The following is a 15,954-nucleotide window of genomic DNA, read 5'->3' on the forward strand; positions in this document are numbered from 1 at the left end:
ACTTTTTCTCCAACTTTCTAGAGAGATGGAGAAGTGAGATATGCAAAGGGCACAGGCAGTGTAGAGCAGTGGCTACTACATTGGGATTTGAAGCAGCCTGGGCTTTGAAGATGCCTGGGTTCTACCCTTGGGTAGAAGGGGCCTGGGTTCTACCCTTGAGGACAAGATCAAATCCCATCCCTTTCTTAATCATCAGCATCTAGCACTGTGCCCAACCATAATGAAGTAACAATAAATGTCCATTGGATAAGGCCAGTGAAAATACTCTGTAAAGTATTTAACGGTACATATACACATCATTATACATTTGTCCAAACCCACAGAATATATAACACCAAGGGTGAACTCTAACGTAAACTATGGACTTTGGGTGATTATGATGTATCAATGTCGATTCATCAGTTGTAACAAATGTACCACTCTAGTGGAGGATGTTGATAATGTGGAAGGCTGAGTATGTGAGGAGTATATGGGAAGTCTCTGTACCTTCATCTCAATTCTGCTGTGAAACTAAAACTGCTCTTTAAAAAAAAAAAAAAAAAAAAAAATGCCAGGCACAGTGGCTCATGCCTGTAATCCTAGCACTTTGGGAGGCTGAGGTGGGCAGACTGCCTGAGCTCAGCAGTTCAAGACCAGCTGGGCAACATGATGAAACCCCATCTCTACCAAAATACAAAAAATTAGCTGGGTATGGTGGTGTGCACTTGTAGTCCCAACTACTCAGTAGGCTGAGGGCTGAGGAGAGAGAATCACTTCAATTCGGGAGGCGGAGGTTACAGTGGGCTGAGATGATGCCACCGCACTCCAGCCCGGGCAACAGAGCAAGGCTCTGTCTTTAAAAAAAAAAAAAAAAAAAAAAATTTTTTTTTTTTTTAAAGGCTTTATAAAAAACAAGTCAGGCTGGGCACAGTGGCTCGGTGGCTCATGCTTGTAATCCCAGCACTTTGGGCAGCTAAGGCAGGTGGATCACCTGAGGTCAGGAATTCCAGAGAGCCTGGCCAACCTGGTGAAACCTCATCTCTACTAAAAATACAAAAATTAGCTGGGTGTGTTGGTGGGCTCCCGTAATCCCAGCTACTTGGGAGGCTGAGGTAGGAGAATCGTTTGAACCCAAAAAGCAGAGGTTGCAGTGAGCGGAGATCATGCCAATTGCACTCCAGCCTGGGCAACAGAGCGAGACTCCATCTCAAAAAAAAAAAAAAATTAGCCGGACTTGGCTAGGTGCAGTGGCTCATGCCTGTAATCCCAGCACTTCAGGAGGCCGAGGAGAGAATCACAAGGTTAGGTGTTCAAGACCAACCTGACCAACATGGTGAAACCCCATCTTTACCAAAAATACAAAAAAAATTAGCTGGGCATGGTGGTATGCGCCTATAATCGCAGCTATTCAGAAGGCTGAGGCAGGGGAATCGCTTGAACCCAGGAGGCAGAGGTTGCAGTGAGCTGAGATTGCACCACTGCACTCCAGCCTAGGCAACAGAGCAAGACTCCATCTCAAGAAAAAAAAAAAAAAAAAAATTAGCCAGACTTGGTGGCATATACCAGTGATCCCAGCTTACTTAGGAGGGGCTGAGGTGGATGGATGGCTTGAGCCCAGGAGGTCAAGACTGCAGTGATTGCACCACTGCACTCCTGCCTGGGCAACAGAGGGATACTCTATCTCAAAAAAAATAAAAATAAAAGTCTGTTGGATAGATAAAGGGATGAATACATATTCTAATCATTTTACCTGCTATGAAATCTCAAACAAGTTATTAAACCTCACTAGTTGGTTATTCAGCTTTAAAATGAGAATAATACTATCTAAAATAGTGTGAAATGAAATTAGAACATGTATAAAAATGCTGGGTATAAAATAAGTTGCATTTTTTCAATGTGAATTTCCTTGACTCTCAACCTCATCTTTGTTACTGATACTCAGTTCTATAATTTCAGCCAAATATTTCAATATTTCAAGTCCATATTTCTTTTCTTTTTTTTCTTCTTTCTTTCTTTTTTTTTTTTTTTTTTTTTTTTTTGAGATGGAGTCTTGCTCTGTTGCCAGGCTGGAGTGCAGTGGTGCGATCTTGGCTCACTGCAACCTCTTAGTTTCAAGAGATTCTTGTGCCTTAGCCTCCCAAGTAGCTGGGATTACAGGCACGCAACACCACACCCAGCTGATTTGTGTATTTTTAGCAGATACAGGGTTTCACCATGTTAGCCGGGCTGGTCTTGAACTCCTGACCTTGTGATCCGCCTGCGTCGGCCTCCCAAAGTACTGGGATTACAGGCGTGAGCCACTGCGCCTGGCCTCAAGTCCATATTTCTAACTGACTCTGAGGCATTTATAAATGTATGATGAATAATCTCAAAATCAAAATATCCAAGACGAAGCCATTTTTCCTTACTCCCAAACAGTTCCCAGTAAACGAGACTGAAGCCTTGGAATCACAATAGACCCTTTCAAATCACTGAGTCCTCTTAACTCTTTTGTTGAAATGCTTCATTGATATTGAACCCTCCTTACACAGGATGATGATGGTGATGGTGATGATGATGACGATGATGATGATGATGACGATGGCTAACATTTACGGTGCTTAGTATGTATCAAGCATTTTCCTAGGGAACCTATATCACCTTATTTAATCTTCAAACAATCCAATGAGGTGTTATTATCCCCATTTTAGAGATAAGAAAACTGAGGCAGAGAAGAGTTACATAACTTGCCTGAAAAAAATTATACTCCTAGTGAGTAGCAGAGCTAATCCATACTTTTACCAGCCACACTACACAGTCTCTGTACGTGAGACTGCCTCTCTCCAAGAGCACCTGCACAAATAGCGGCTAGGCTAATACTTTGAGCAGTCCTTAGTTTCAAATTGAAAGATTGGTCTATTCAATCTTCAGTTCAACGTAAATACGGCATAAAAAAAAAATCACCCAGATGGAAAGGGATTAATCTGCTCAGCATGATGCGGTCCCCTGCCCAGGTCGTCATACTCTGTACTCACGCCAGGTCACTACCACAAACACACCTAACCACTGGGGGCACCATTGCTCCTGCCACCCCAAGAGTAGAGAAGAGTAGAATGCTTCCCCCTTGAGTCAGTAAAGATACAGTTATAGATTGTCAAACAGAAACTCTACTCTGCAGCTTAAGGAAATCTGAACAATAAAGACCCCTCAACCCATAGCAATTAGTTAACCAGCCAAGTGCAAATCCTCGTCTGGCTCTCAAGAATGAATGCTTGACAGTGGGCTAGAATGTGTATCTTGAGGTAGCTTTTTAGTTTGTATTGGTCCTAGGTCTGATGGGATCTCTACCCCAATAGGATTTCCTCACAATCTTATCTCCAGGATGCCACCTCCCACATTCCCGTCTATCCCACAGTTACATTTCTCTAAAACCACCCTAACCTACTCTCCAATTCCACATATGGCCCCTAAAGATGTTTTCTCTAAACTAGGGTTTCTCACTCTCTGCACTATTTATTAACATTTTGAGCAAGATAATTCTTTGTTGTCAGGGGCTGTGCTTTGTAGGATGTTTAGAATCATCTTTGGCTTCAACACATTAGATATCAGGAGCATGTATCCCTCCCCATCCCCTACCCTCAACTGTAACAACCAAAAATGCCTCCAGATAGTGTAGCCTCTGGTTGAAAACCACTACCCCAACTAATAGTTCTCAAGGTGTGATCCCCAGACCAGTAGCATCAGCATCCCCAGGAACTTGCTAGAAATATCAGTTCTCAGGCGCTAGCCCAGATCTACTGAATCAGAATTTCCAGGGGAAGGGCCTGGTAACCTGTATACTACCTTTCCAGATGGTTCTGACGGACGTTAAAGTTTGAGAACTGCTGATCTAAACGTAAGGCCATCCTTAGGGAATAAAAGCAACTCTGCTTCTTTTCTAAGTCTCCATGGCTCCGGCCCCCTAAGTCCAACCCTTGCTTTGATCCACTTCTGTTGGTGCTGTTTGATTCATCTGTAATCTCTCCGGCCCCTAACCTGTTGTCAAGACTGCTTCTCTCCTCTTCAGAAAATATTGGCTTCCCCACTGGCATTTTAGGCTGGTCCTACTGGAAGCCCTACGGACTCTATCTTTCTCTAGAGACAAAAAGCCAGAAAGGGACCTTCCAAGTCTTCCTGCCCTAACGCTCAGGTGTCCCTCTGTGTTCCTAACCAACTCTCTGTTCTCTCTCTTTTTGTTTAGAGCTGGGGGTCTCACTATATCGCCCAGGCTGGTCTTGAACTCCTGGGCTCCAGTGATCTTTCTGCCTTGGCTTCCCAAGGTGCTGGGATTACAGGTGTGAGCCACCAGACCCAGCCAAATCCCTGTTTTCTGTCAGCCTCCTCTAGCTCCATGCTATAAGACAGAATCAATGATCGGCGGGTCCTGGGCTCAGGGCACCAACAAGCCTTTCGGGCTTTGGTAGCCAGTTCCAATACTTTCCCAGGTTTTAGGGATGACTCACCTCTTGGGTACTCTATGGGAAAGTGATCTTCCAAAACTTTTTCATTGTATTTTTCAACTAACATACCTTAAAACATAGAGTCCACTTAGAATGTCCCAAAACAGTGTGTATGACCAGAGTCCATGTGGCAGCAGATCTTTCATCACAACGCACCACCAGAGTCAACTTCCTAAATCTTATTTCTCCTTTGCTCAGAAACTGCCAGTAGCTAAAAAGTGTTAGCAGATAAAAGTACAAACTTTTTAGTCAGGCTTTATAGTTTTCCATGTGAAGTGATGAGGCAGAGCAGTTTGGAGTCAGATTTAACTAGGATTCAACTCCAGCTGGACTGCTGAGTAGCTGCATGACCTGAGACAAGTTATTAAACCACTCTGAGTCTCATTTTCCTGGTCTACAAAATGTAAATAATAAGTCCATATCAGAGTATTGCTGTTAGGATCCCTGAAATCATGAATCTAAGCTCCACATAAATGCCACTGTTAGTAAAACTTTTTAAATTAAGCTATTTGGGGGCTTTACAACCATTAACTCACCCCTAGCATGTTCTCCAAAGCAGGTACACACTTGGTATAATAAGTAGACACATAGGTGGACATAACAAGCTTATCCCAAATTCCTGTACTCTTTACAATGTAGTGCTGAGCGACAAAGAAGCCTCTTCCCCTACGCCCACGCCCACACTCACTTCTGCCCCTCAGCTGCAGGACTGCCCCAGCCCTCCCAAATCAGAGAATGCGCCTGCTCGCTCCAAGTCTGTCATTAACCAGCTGTCTGGGGCTAAATGATTTCAAAAGCCCCTTCTCCATATAAAATTCTAAAAAAAGAATCATTAAAAAAAGCAACAGGATCCAAGCTAATTGCATATCAATCATGAGTGAATATTAAGCAACTCTAAAGTACTAACGTAAATCACCAAGAAAATAAAATGCAATCCTGCCCAGACACAGCGCTCCTGTAAAGGTGTGCTTGCGTATACAGCATCCATATTATCTTAACGCCGGTTCCTCCTCTGACTTCTCACCAACTGCTCCTCGTCTCCATGGTAACAGCCCTTCCACTCATTAGGAACCTACTGAACATACAACTCTATCGTTTTTTTTTTTTTTTCTTTCTCCTACCCAAGGAAGTCAGAGCAAAGGTAGGATCCACAGGAAACATAATGCAGACAAGTCCAGGGTGGGCACAGTGCCCTCTTCTCCTTTATATCCAAATTCCACACCCTCTCCCTGGCCCCCTCTCCCCTGCAAGCCTCCCTCAGTCCCCTCCACCCTCCCAGATGCCAGCCTGCAAGTCCCCACACTCTCACCATGTTGGAAATGCTGCGGGTGTTGGCAGGATTCAGCATGACAATCTCAGTGGTGATGTGGCCCTCCACGGCCTCAGTCATCTCATCTACTGTGCAGTTGATAGAAGGGTCGTAGATCTTGAACCAATTGTCAGCATACCACCCAATGAGGAACCAGACGTACTTCTTCCCAAAGAGACGCTCCTTGTACACCTGAATACAGAGGAGGATGGCTGGGTTTTTGTTTGCTCGTTTGTTTGTTTTTGTCTTATCTCACTTGACACTATTTAGCCTCTTGGGAATCAGGGAAGAGCAGCAGAACTACAAAGAGAAATCTGCAAGTATTGGGGATGGTAGGAAAGGCTGACAATTCCTCCTTCTAAGTTACTCCCCAGTCCCTGTAGTTCTGAGTGGCCTTTTCCAGTCAGTCAGGACAGATGGAATTCATAGGCTTCTCGGGAAACACAAAGCAGTAGAAAAACGAGATGTGAAGAAAGTATCATGTGTGTGCAGACAAGGGATGCAGTCAGAGCCAACAGACAGAGACATCCTATGAATCGTCACCTCGGATCATATGCTATCAACTCAGGCACAGATGCCGAAAGGAGGCCCCACAAGAAAACCAAGGGGAATTCCCACCCAGTGCCCCTCCCTCTTCAGATCCAACTCCACCTCACAAAAAACTTTCCGGGCTTCAGTCTCATAGAAAAGTCCCACGATGATTCGGGCATCCTGGCGCTACAGAACAGAGAGAGAAACAGCTCCTGAGGGATGTCTGGGAATGCCTGAGGGGCTAAGCCAGGCATCTTCGCAGCTTTGATTTCCCATCCCAAAGTGCTTAGTGCAGGGTAACGCTCAATGCATAGTGGATAAACGTCAATTGGAAGATGGAGCTAAACTTCCCCAGGAGATGCTATTGCCTCAGAGAATCAAAACCTGCCCCCGCCTGGCTTTCCTCTCCAACCAGCCACTGTCCCCCAGCTTGGTCCCTCTGCAAACAGAGCCCACCACTTCCGGCCATCTGACCTTCAGGTTTTTGACAGGCACAGCCGGATCTGAGAAGAAACTCTGGCGGAAAGTAATCTCAATTCCAGCCTCCTTCACTCGTTCCTCCAGGTCGTCCAGAGTCTTGGGTGGGAATGACAAACAAGTTGGAAAAACACAGGTGCATGAGGGAATAAAGACCAGAGAGGTTAACTGGGGATTTCAGAGCAATACTCAGACAGAGCAAAGAAACAGCCATTCTGAACCTTCCTTCAACAGCTTCTGTCCCTGGAGTGAGGAGTTCAGGAAGGCCTCTGGTCTTAGGATATGACTTCCAAGTGGGAAGGTGAATGATGAGCCCCTGCTGAGGCTCTGTGTGGGGGAAGCCACTCCATTCACCCACTCCTACCACTGAAGGCAAAGATGGGGGAAGGAAACATAGAGGAACCAGGAAAAGACAAGGCGAGGACTAGGACAGACAGCATGATGTCAACCTCAAGAGGCAAGTGGGCAGACAGACAAAGAATGGTCTGAATCAGAGTGAAAGTGGGGGAGGATTAAAGGGCCACTGAACACAGTGGATAGAAGACCCAAAGAATAGAATAAAAGGAAGGGAGCAGACTGCCTTCTTCAGATGTAGAGCCTGTATTTCCTCTCTACCTCCCCAAATCTCCCTCTCCCCACTCAACCTTTCCTTGTCTGTTGGCTTCTCTCTCTTAGTGCCAACTACCAGACCGATGCAGCTGTCCGTCTGCCCCTCTCTCTCCTCTCCCCCATTCTCTTCTCTCTCTCTCTCTCTCTCTCTCTCTCTCTCTCTCTCCTCTCCCTCTCTCCCCTGTAATCCACTGGCTCCATCCCCTGTTCCCATTCGCACCCACCCACCACCCCCCTTGAGAGCCTCTGGAATCTGCTGCCTTCCTGGATTCCTATCTCATCTTCCCTCCCATCTCTTGCCTCCACTTTGGATTGAACCTACTTTAACAGAACTGAGTCATTCGGGGTCTGTCTGTCGGGAACAGGGCATTAAACAGGGGAAAAAAATCATAAAATCATAAAGACAAAGAGGATCCCAAAAACTCAACTCATTCTTTCCCCTGGCTACAGAAAGAACATGCACTTAATCCACATGAAATGCATTCTCTTTTAATGAAGAATCAAGCTCTCGCCTCTAAAAGTGAATCTCGCATCACATCTCCCTGGGTTGGAATGTGAGCTTATGTCCCTTTAGCCCTTGCCCAACCCCTCCTCACCGAAGTGAAGACCTCAGTGGTCTGCTGGATGGTAGCAATCTTCTTCCAGCCCCACTTTTCAAAGAGTTTCACGCGGGTAGGGTTGTGGAGTGTGGCTGATGGGTGCGTTCGGAAGAAAGTGGGGAAACGCTGCCGGTTTGACAGGGCTGGTGAGCTGGAGCCATAGGAAAGCTGTGGGGCAGGGAGAGTGAGTGCAACAGGGTCTGTTGACTGAGGACACCAAGAGTGGCTAAGAGTTCCTTTAACCCTCTTCCTGTCTTTCAGTTTCTCTACCTTACTCTCTCCAAACCTCCCCACCTCTGGTCTGCCTAAGGAAAAGTGATTCTCAAAGGCCCACGCACCCCTCATAATCGGGATGCTCTTTCACTGATCTAATTTCAATTCCTTCTGAAGAAGGAGGTCAGCTGCAGTACTGTCAGGCCACTGTTGCTAGGAGGCTGCCTAGCTCAGGTCTGCAGAGGACTCTGAATCTTAGAAGCAGGTCCCCCACAATCTTTTCAATACAAACCCGCAATCCCTTTAGTAGAGCTCAAAAGGGAATGACCCCATCTTTTGACCCCCATAGCCCTGCTTACCACAATGAGGTTCCACATCCTAGCAGCCTCAGCCACCAGCGTGGAGACAGAGCTGCAGCCAGGCATAAGGATGATCTTGATAGGGTCGTTGTAGAGCAGCTCATACAGGTACTTGGTGGCTTGGCCTGGATCACACTGAAAGACAAGAGAAGAGATGAGGGCAAGCTCTCCTGGGGCCCCTCCCCTGTCTACAATTCCTACTCTTACCTTTCTCGAACAAATTAGTTCCTTTCTCAATTACTCACTTTCATCATTAATTACCATTTTCTTCTCCTTTCTGGCATCTCTTCCTGTCAAGAGTCTTTTTTCTCCTCTTTCATTAAACTTCCTTCTCTGTCTTCCATTTGGAGCCTTACCCATCACCTCTCCTGCACACCCCTCCTTTGGTATTAATGAATATACTACCTTACCTCCTTTCAGCTCACCCTCAGACCCTTCCCTTTGTCACCAGGCCCTTTACCCCATGTTTCTATGCTCCAAACACCAGTGGGTAGAAAAGAGTCAGTAGGAATATGGTAAACTCTTTCCATGTCCCCAGGCAGCTTGCTCAAAGCCATATTATGAAAATTCCTTCCTCACCTCTGCAAACCCCTTCTCCCCACCTTCCATTTGTTTCCTCCCTCTTCTCTTTTCAGAGCTAGGGATAAGTAAAGAGAACAGGAACAAGACCAGCAGGGGGTCCTGCTCAGTGATCCATCCCTCCTGCTGGGCCCTGACATTTGACAGGTCCATTAGAAACAAAGACACTGGGGGGTGGAAGTGGGGAAGAATGTAGGATGAGGAAAGAAACAGAGAAATGAATAGAATGGAACTCTCAAGAAACCAGACAATTTGAGAGGTGCCTTAAAGAGAGGCTTGGAGCTAGGGAAAGTAAACAAGCAGAAAGCTGGAGAAGAAAGGAAGCCTGGGAGGAGGGGAAATGGGGGAGGAAGAGCCAGCCTTGGGTCTCCCACTGCCTGTTCCCCTCCTGCTGATATATGACATTTCAGAAGCTGCTGGAACCTCAGTGCCTGTGAAGACAAAATGGCAGCCAGTGGGGAGCCAGGGCAGAGGGGACACAGACAGGGGGCTCAGGGGACTGAGGAGGGTGAAATGTTGCGGGGAGGAGAGGATAAGTAGAAAGGAAATAAAGAAAGCACTCTGGAGCCTGCTTACCTCCCACTGAGGCCTGACATTTGGGACACGGTGGGAAGTTGGAGAAGGGGGAAACAGGGGAAGCTGTTGGAATCTGAAGAACCAGCACTCACTGAGAACTCTGTTGCCCACCCTACCCTCACCCTGGCCAAGGGCAGTGTTCAACAACATTAGAAGGTTTTCTCTTTATGCCTCCCACTAAGGCAACTTTGTGAATCTTTACCATTCTCAGGACCCACCTTCCTGCACTCTCCCCACATCTATTACTCCAGATCCTGCTCCCAGCTTCTCCCACAGCCCCTCGGTGCCCCTCCACTTCTCCTCTAAAGACAGGGTTAATAGGAATAATGAGGACATACAAGAACATATAAGATACATATCAACAGGGCAATGCATGCCCCCCATTTTGTTTCCTGATTTCTTATCTACCTTTTCTTGCAACCCTTTCCCTCTTCCACACACTGTTCATCACTGCAGATTCTCTCCACCACGTGATTCTCTCCCCCTCCCCAATAGACTTCCTTAGTTCTCCTCCCTCTCTTTGCTCTTGCAATGATCTGGATTTGCAGGCAGGAAACCGACTCATTCCAGTTGACACATTCCGGTTCCTCTGCCTTCCCATCCAACCCGGCTTGCTGCCTCTGGTATGTTCTCCTCCAGTTCCCTTCTCCCAGTTCCCGCGTCTGCTCCCCACCACCTCCAAGGAATCACCTGTCATGGTGGATGAGTTTGAGCTCACAGCCAGGCCTCCCCTATCTCCTGTGATCCCCTATCATAAAGCCTGCACCCATCTCTCCCAGTAATTTTCTTCACACTCCACTCCCCATAGCCAGTGATCTCTCTGACCGAGTCTGACCCTCTACCAGATCTGATCCTCTATTTCTCTTCCTGCCTCCCGTCCCCTAATACCTAATTATTTTCCTGTACCCTCCTGCTCTTCCTACAGGCATTCTGGGGTTAGCTTACAGCTCAGGAATTCACCAAGACAGGATGTCTATTGGTAAAAATACAGATAAATACTTGGGATTCATCCCTGACCAAGGAGCTAAAATTTGTATTTTTAACAAACTCCTCTGGTGATTCTTATGTACACTGAAGGTTGAGAACCATGAGAAAGTAACAGTCAAAGGGGATTTGAAGTTCTCCAAGCTCCTGACAATTCTTGTGCTCTCTTCTCAAGTACCCTACTTTCAACCTCACTTCTGTCCCCTCACACACCTATCACACACACACCTATTTCTAGGTGTATAGTGACATTCTAAAGAATGAATATAAACCCTTGGACCACCCCAAGGTTGATCTTTGGTAAGATCACCAAATTCTCACCTTCTGTACTCTCTTTCACCCTAACCCAATTCCTTAAGTCTCTGGGGCCCCATGTCAGTAAAGATAAATTTGAGGTCTTAAATCTCCTTCCCTGTGTCACATCCTTTCCCGCACCCCCAATTATTCATGTAGGAGAGAGGGGTGGGAAAGGAACCTCATTATAAGCTATCCCCTAATACCCCTGGACACAAATTTGCTTACCTTCTCTCTCCCTCAACTCACCTCCCTATTCCCTAAATCCCATTTCCCTTCTCACATCGTAGAGGCCACAATGCTATAAGGGAAGATTAAGGTCAGGACCCAAGTTCCATAGGGTGCCCCAAGATCTCTCATTATCCCTACCCTACCTCCTTGCCCCTCTTCCCCACTGCCATTCTTTTCTGTTCTCTTCTCCCTATATGCTGACTCTTCTCCATCCCCATGCTACTGTGGGGGCTCCCATGTGGATCCCCAATCCAAATCATTTTCCCAGTGCTTTTGCCCACCTCTTGATCATTAGCCTTCCCCAATCTCCATATGCCATCTATCCCACAGTCTGAGAATGCTCAACAGGGTTGGAAATAGAGAGATGAGAAGGAGTCAGGTAGGGCTCACCACTACCTTGCTGTTTGTTATGATAAATAAACTAGAGCTCTCAAGTCTCTCAAAATTTTCCTCATTCTGTCTCTATTCCTTTCAGCTCCAACCTACGCCAAGATTTTACCTTGTTACCATGGTAAATGTAAACCCCCAATCCAGCTCCCCACCTCTGACATTCCCTCCACCCCCAACCCATTCCAGGGTTAGTTTACTCCCTCAGAGGATCAGTGTCTCCCAATACCTTAAATCCACCACCAGTTTCCCGAAACCCCTACACTTCTGCGAGACTCCCGCAGCGGGGCAGAAGGGTCTGCCTTGCAGCATGCTTAACCATCTTGAACCCCTAGACCCTCATCTTGGACCTCCAGCCCCTGCGACTCTCCCCGAGCTCCTGCACCTCCAGCCCATCTCCTGCCAGTCACACAAGGGAGGGGTCTGCCTCGCAATCCCAGAGGCGACTCAGACAGATGGAGGCGCGTGCAGCTGGCTGGCCCCCTGCCCCGCAAGCCCCCACCTCCCACCCACCCCCATGTCCAGGGCTACCTTGCTGTCGTGGTGGATGAGCTTGAGCTCATAGTCCGGCAGGATGTCCCTGCGGCTATTCACGTCCTCCAGCGCCATCTCCACCGCGGGCTGGCAGGCCTGGCCCCCTGGCCAGCCCCCACTCATGGGAAACAGTGCCCCGATGTACACTGCGCGCCGTTCTGAGGAGGGGTGCGGGGGGACCCGTGGGTGAGGCCGCGGAAGATGGGGGGAGTGGGAGGCCCACACCGGAGCCACCCCTGCCGCCATCACAACCAGAAGCGGCAGTGGCCACCCCACCCGCGGAAAAGGGGCCCCTGGCCCCATGGCGTGGGGGGCAGGGGTAGCTGTTGGGGAGCGGAAGGAGCTCAGGGGGGACACTTTTCCCGGGGAGGGCTGCTGAGAGGGTGCCGGGGAGGCGCCTCCATCCCTGGTTTTGTGGGGAGGAGGGGGCGAGGGCCCCGGAGAAGCAGGGAAGGTTGGCTTCCTACAGCCCCCGCGGCTCTCGCCACCGTCGCCGCCACCGCGGACTCTCCTCGCGGACTGACTGACCGACGGAGGGGAGGAGGAGGAGGAGGAGGGAGATGTGGGGCTGGGAGGGGGCTCTGACGTCACGGACGGCGCGCGGCAGCGGGGGGTGGGGGGCGGGCGGGAGCTGGGGAGGCAAGAAGGGGGCGGGGAGGGAAGCGAGCGCCTTGGTGGGAGCGACAGTCGGAGGGGCGGGGAGGGGAGGGGAGGGGAGAGGAGGGGGGATGCAACCTCGAGGAGGAAAGGAACGAAAGAAGAAGGGAGGGATCTCACTTAAGGGGACCCGAGGGGAGGAGAAATGGGGACGGGGCGTGCCAGGCGGGCGGGGTGGGCGGAGGGAGCCGCGGGAGGCTGAAGCACGGAGGAACCAGAGGTAGGAAGGGAAGGATGCGAGTGGGACGGGAGAGAAACGGGGCTGGCGCCTGAGGTCTGAAGTGGGAGTATGAGTCGATACAGTGAAGCACTGAGGGTGTGGGGGGAGAGGAAACGGTTTTGGAGGGAACGAGTTGGGTGCGGAAGGGAGACTGGTTTGAGGGAGTGGTGGGGTCGTGGAAGGGAGCCTGGGGCTGGGTAGACAGAAACCTGAGAAAGGGAGACGGGACATGGAATTGAGAAAAGACAAGGGAAGGGGTCCACAGAAGGAAAGGATGTGGGGAAGAGCGGGAGAGGCCTGGCCAGGGTTGGGATGGGTGGGACGGGCTGAGGAAGTCCATTAGGTAAAATCCTAGGAGGCAGCAGGCTGGAAAAGGTTCCAGAGAAGGTCGCAAGAAACCCCACCGGGAAGACGTGGTGGAAGCTCAGGGTCTCCCAGCACCCTGCCGCCCTCTGCTGGGCTCTGCCTGACACCGGCGAGGCAGTCTGGGAGGAGGTGGAGCCCAGGGAAGTGTAGCCAAGCAGGGACACGGAGGGACCGCAGCCCCGTGGAAAACCGGGACTGGAGGCAGGAAACAGGTAGGAAGGGAAGGGGGTGGCCGCAAACTGGGGTGGGTTGGGGAAGGTGACAACGGAGGACGCCCCGTAGCCTCAAGGGCAGAATTTCAGGGGGTGGAGGGTGCAGAGTGAAGGGGAGGGCATTGCAGTGCACGCGGTAAGGGTTTCTCATCTCACCTGAGTGTGGCGTTCGATTCACTGGCAGCAGGAAAGACGGGGATCAGAGAAGAGTTACCACTGGCGCCCAGCTTCCCTGGCCTGATCCCCAGCCCCCTCCCACACCTGTCCATGCTGAAGACCGGGGAGGGCAGAAGCCTGCGTTTCTGAGGGGAGGGTGCCTGGGGATAAGAGCAAGGTGGGTCTGGGGATCAGGACTTATTTTCTTCTTCGAGTTTTTATAGGACAACAGAATTTGAGACAGGAATGCCAATAGCTAAGTTTGGGGCAGATCTTGGTTCTGTGGTGCCTGAATATTACAAAATTGGGAATCTTTAAGAAAAAAATTACACATACAATTGGCTTTAAGCAATTGCTGTTAAAATCTTATTTCTGCAATTTTTACAAAAGCCTATTACCATATGAACACATATCCATCGAGCCCTCTATATTATTACAGCACAGGAAGAGGGCCCTGTAGGTGAGAAACCTTGAAGCCTAAGTTTCAGTAGTGTCATAAGTCCACCCCCGGATGGGACTCTCAATTTCCAGAATAAAATGGTAAACTAGAAGCAGAATAACTGAGCTATGTGAGGAAAGTAAAGCCCAAGGATCTTGAAAGAATCTACCAGGGTAGAGGAAGTATGAGGCATAGGAATGGGATGACTGCACCCCAGGAGAGAAGATGGCAGAGAGTTCGGGTGCCTAGAAAAGGGAGAGTTTGTAGAATTACATGGCAAAAAAAAAAAAAGTAGACAGACACAACACTGATTCCCTTAGGGAATAATGGAGGTTGTCTGGGAGGTATAGAAAGGACTGTCTTCTTCCCACCCCATCCCTGAGTTGTTCTTCATCTTCTGATAGTGCTGCCTCCAATTTTAAGTCTTTTACCCTAATATGTTTTGACCCCCAGAGCTCTCCTTCTCAATTTTTCTCAGTACAATGTTTGATTTATTTCTGAGACTTTACAATAAATAAATTATATAAGGAATGGTGAGGGATCAATTCTAGAAGAGGGTGATGCAATGGAAAGTTCTAAGTTTAGAGAAAGGGAAAATTGGAGTATTTAAACCTTAAGGTGAGAGAGGTGAGATTCATAAAGGAAAAGAGAAAACGTGAGGCTTTAAGACTTGGGAGCAGGAAGAAGATTTTTTTAAAAGGTAAAAGAAGGAAGCCCACAACCTACAGAGGATACCCGGGACTGCAAGAGGAAGTTTGAGGCAAGTGATGGAGGAAAAAGGGACTTTCATCTCCCCCTTTCCAATGTCCTCCCCCACATTTTTAGAGCTCCCCATTCTTTCCCATTATCCATTCCCACCCCACTCCCGTCCTCACACAAGCGTCCTCATCAGCTGCATGCAGGCAGCTGTTCCCCTCACCCTGGCAGTGGGGCTTGGGGGTGCTCCACTGGCCCTGACTACAGATGCTCCGGGAGCTGCCCACCAGATGGAAGTCGGGGTCACACCGGAAATCCACCCGGGCTCCGTCCAGAGCTGGGAGGTCCCCACCCGTCAGGAAAACCTTCCCATTTTCCAGGGTCAAATAAGACTTGGAGCAGATTCGGACTGTGGAGAGACAGGAAAATAAGAAGAGAGGCGAGTTGGAGAAGGCTTTTTCCCTTTAAAGAGCAGGGGACTCAGGTGTGGGTTTGGGTCCACAAGCATCCTGCTCTAAAGAAAATCGCATGTGAAAAGGATTTGCCTACCTATCTTCCAATCCTCCCTTACCTCTGCAAGCATCCACACATTCCCGAAAGAAAAAAAAAAAAAAATTATCATTGTAGGAACCCAAGATGGGGCTATAAGCACACAAAATGGGATCTCTTCAAAGTCAGCTACAGTGGGCGGTTCTCTGGCTTTGAAATATGTAGATGTATATAACTTTGGATGCACAATCAGATTTTCTTATTATAGTTGGCTTCTATTAATATTAAACTGGCTTTTGTTTCTTGGGCATATGGTCTCTGGGTTGGTGACAGAGGTATTCAAAAATGTGATGAAATCATTTTAGAATTTTTTTGTCATCATCTGCCACTAATGATCCTCAAAGAGAATAATTCACAAGATGAATTATCAATGTTATAGGCCAATGATCAGTGGCCTAATGAAGGGAGGATGAAATGAACTGTGCAGGCTGCTAGCTCTACTACCTCCAACCGCACAGGCAAAACTGCTCTTATGTAGTAGTCTTTCAATAAATGTATTTGTGAATTTTGGTATACTGGA

The 15,954-nt window shown here is 48.5% G+C and overlaps 2 protein-coding genes across 2 annotated transcripts in view; one reads left to right on the top strand and one right to left on the bottom strand.

Annotated features, from left to right (window-relative positions):
- The window catches only part of GABBR1 (gamma-aminobutyric acid type B receptor subunit 1), a 30,447-nt gene that overhangs the window by 12,613 nt on the left and 1,880 nt on the right, over positions 1-15,954 (bottom strand). The window contains exons 4-11 of the mRNA XM_050788357.1: positions 15,109-15,294; positions 13,751-13,771; positions 12,137-12,297; positions 8,555-8,689; positions 7,980-8,150; positions 6,772-6,873; positions 6,418-6,483; positions 5,767-5,958 (exon numbers count right to left, since the gene is read on the bottom strand). Of these exons, the coding sequence (XP_050644314.1) occupies positions 5,767-5,958; positions 6,418-6,483; positions 6,772-6,873; positions 7,980-8,150; positions 8,555-8,689; positions 12,137-12,297; positions 13,751-13,771; positions 15,109-15,294 (1,034 nt within the window). The remainder of the gene's footprint in view (positions 1-5,766; positions 5,959-6,417; positions 6,484-6,771; positions 6,874-7,979; positions 8,151-8,554; positions 8,690-12,136; positions 12,298-13,750; positions 13,772-15,108; positions 15,295-15,954) is intronic.
- LOC126953085 (mamu class I histocompatibility antigen, alpha chain F-like) overlaps positions 12,345-15,954 on the top strand; it is a 245,625-nt gene continuing 242,015 nt past the window's right edge. The window contains exon 1 of the mRNA XM_050788435.1: positions 12,345-12,348. The gene's annotated coding sequence lies outside the window, so the exon portion shown is untranslated. The remainder of the gene's footprint in view (positions 12,349-15,954) is intronic.

Source organism: Macaca thibetana, chromosome 4 (genome assembly GCF_024542745.1).
Source record: "Macaca thibetana thibetana isolate TM-01 chromosome 4, ASM2454274v1, whole genome shotgun sequence".
NCBI lineage: Eukaryota > Metazoa > Chordata > Mammalia > Primates > Cercopithecidae > Macaca > Macaca thibetana.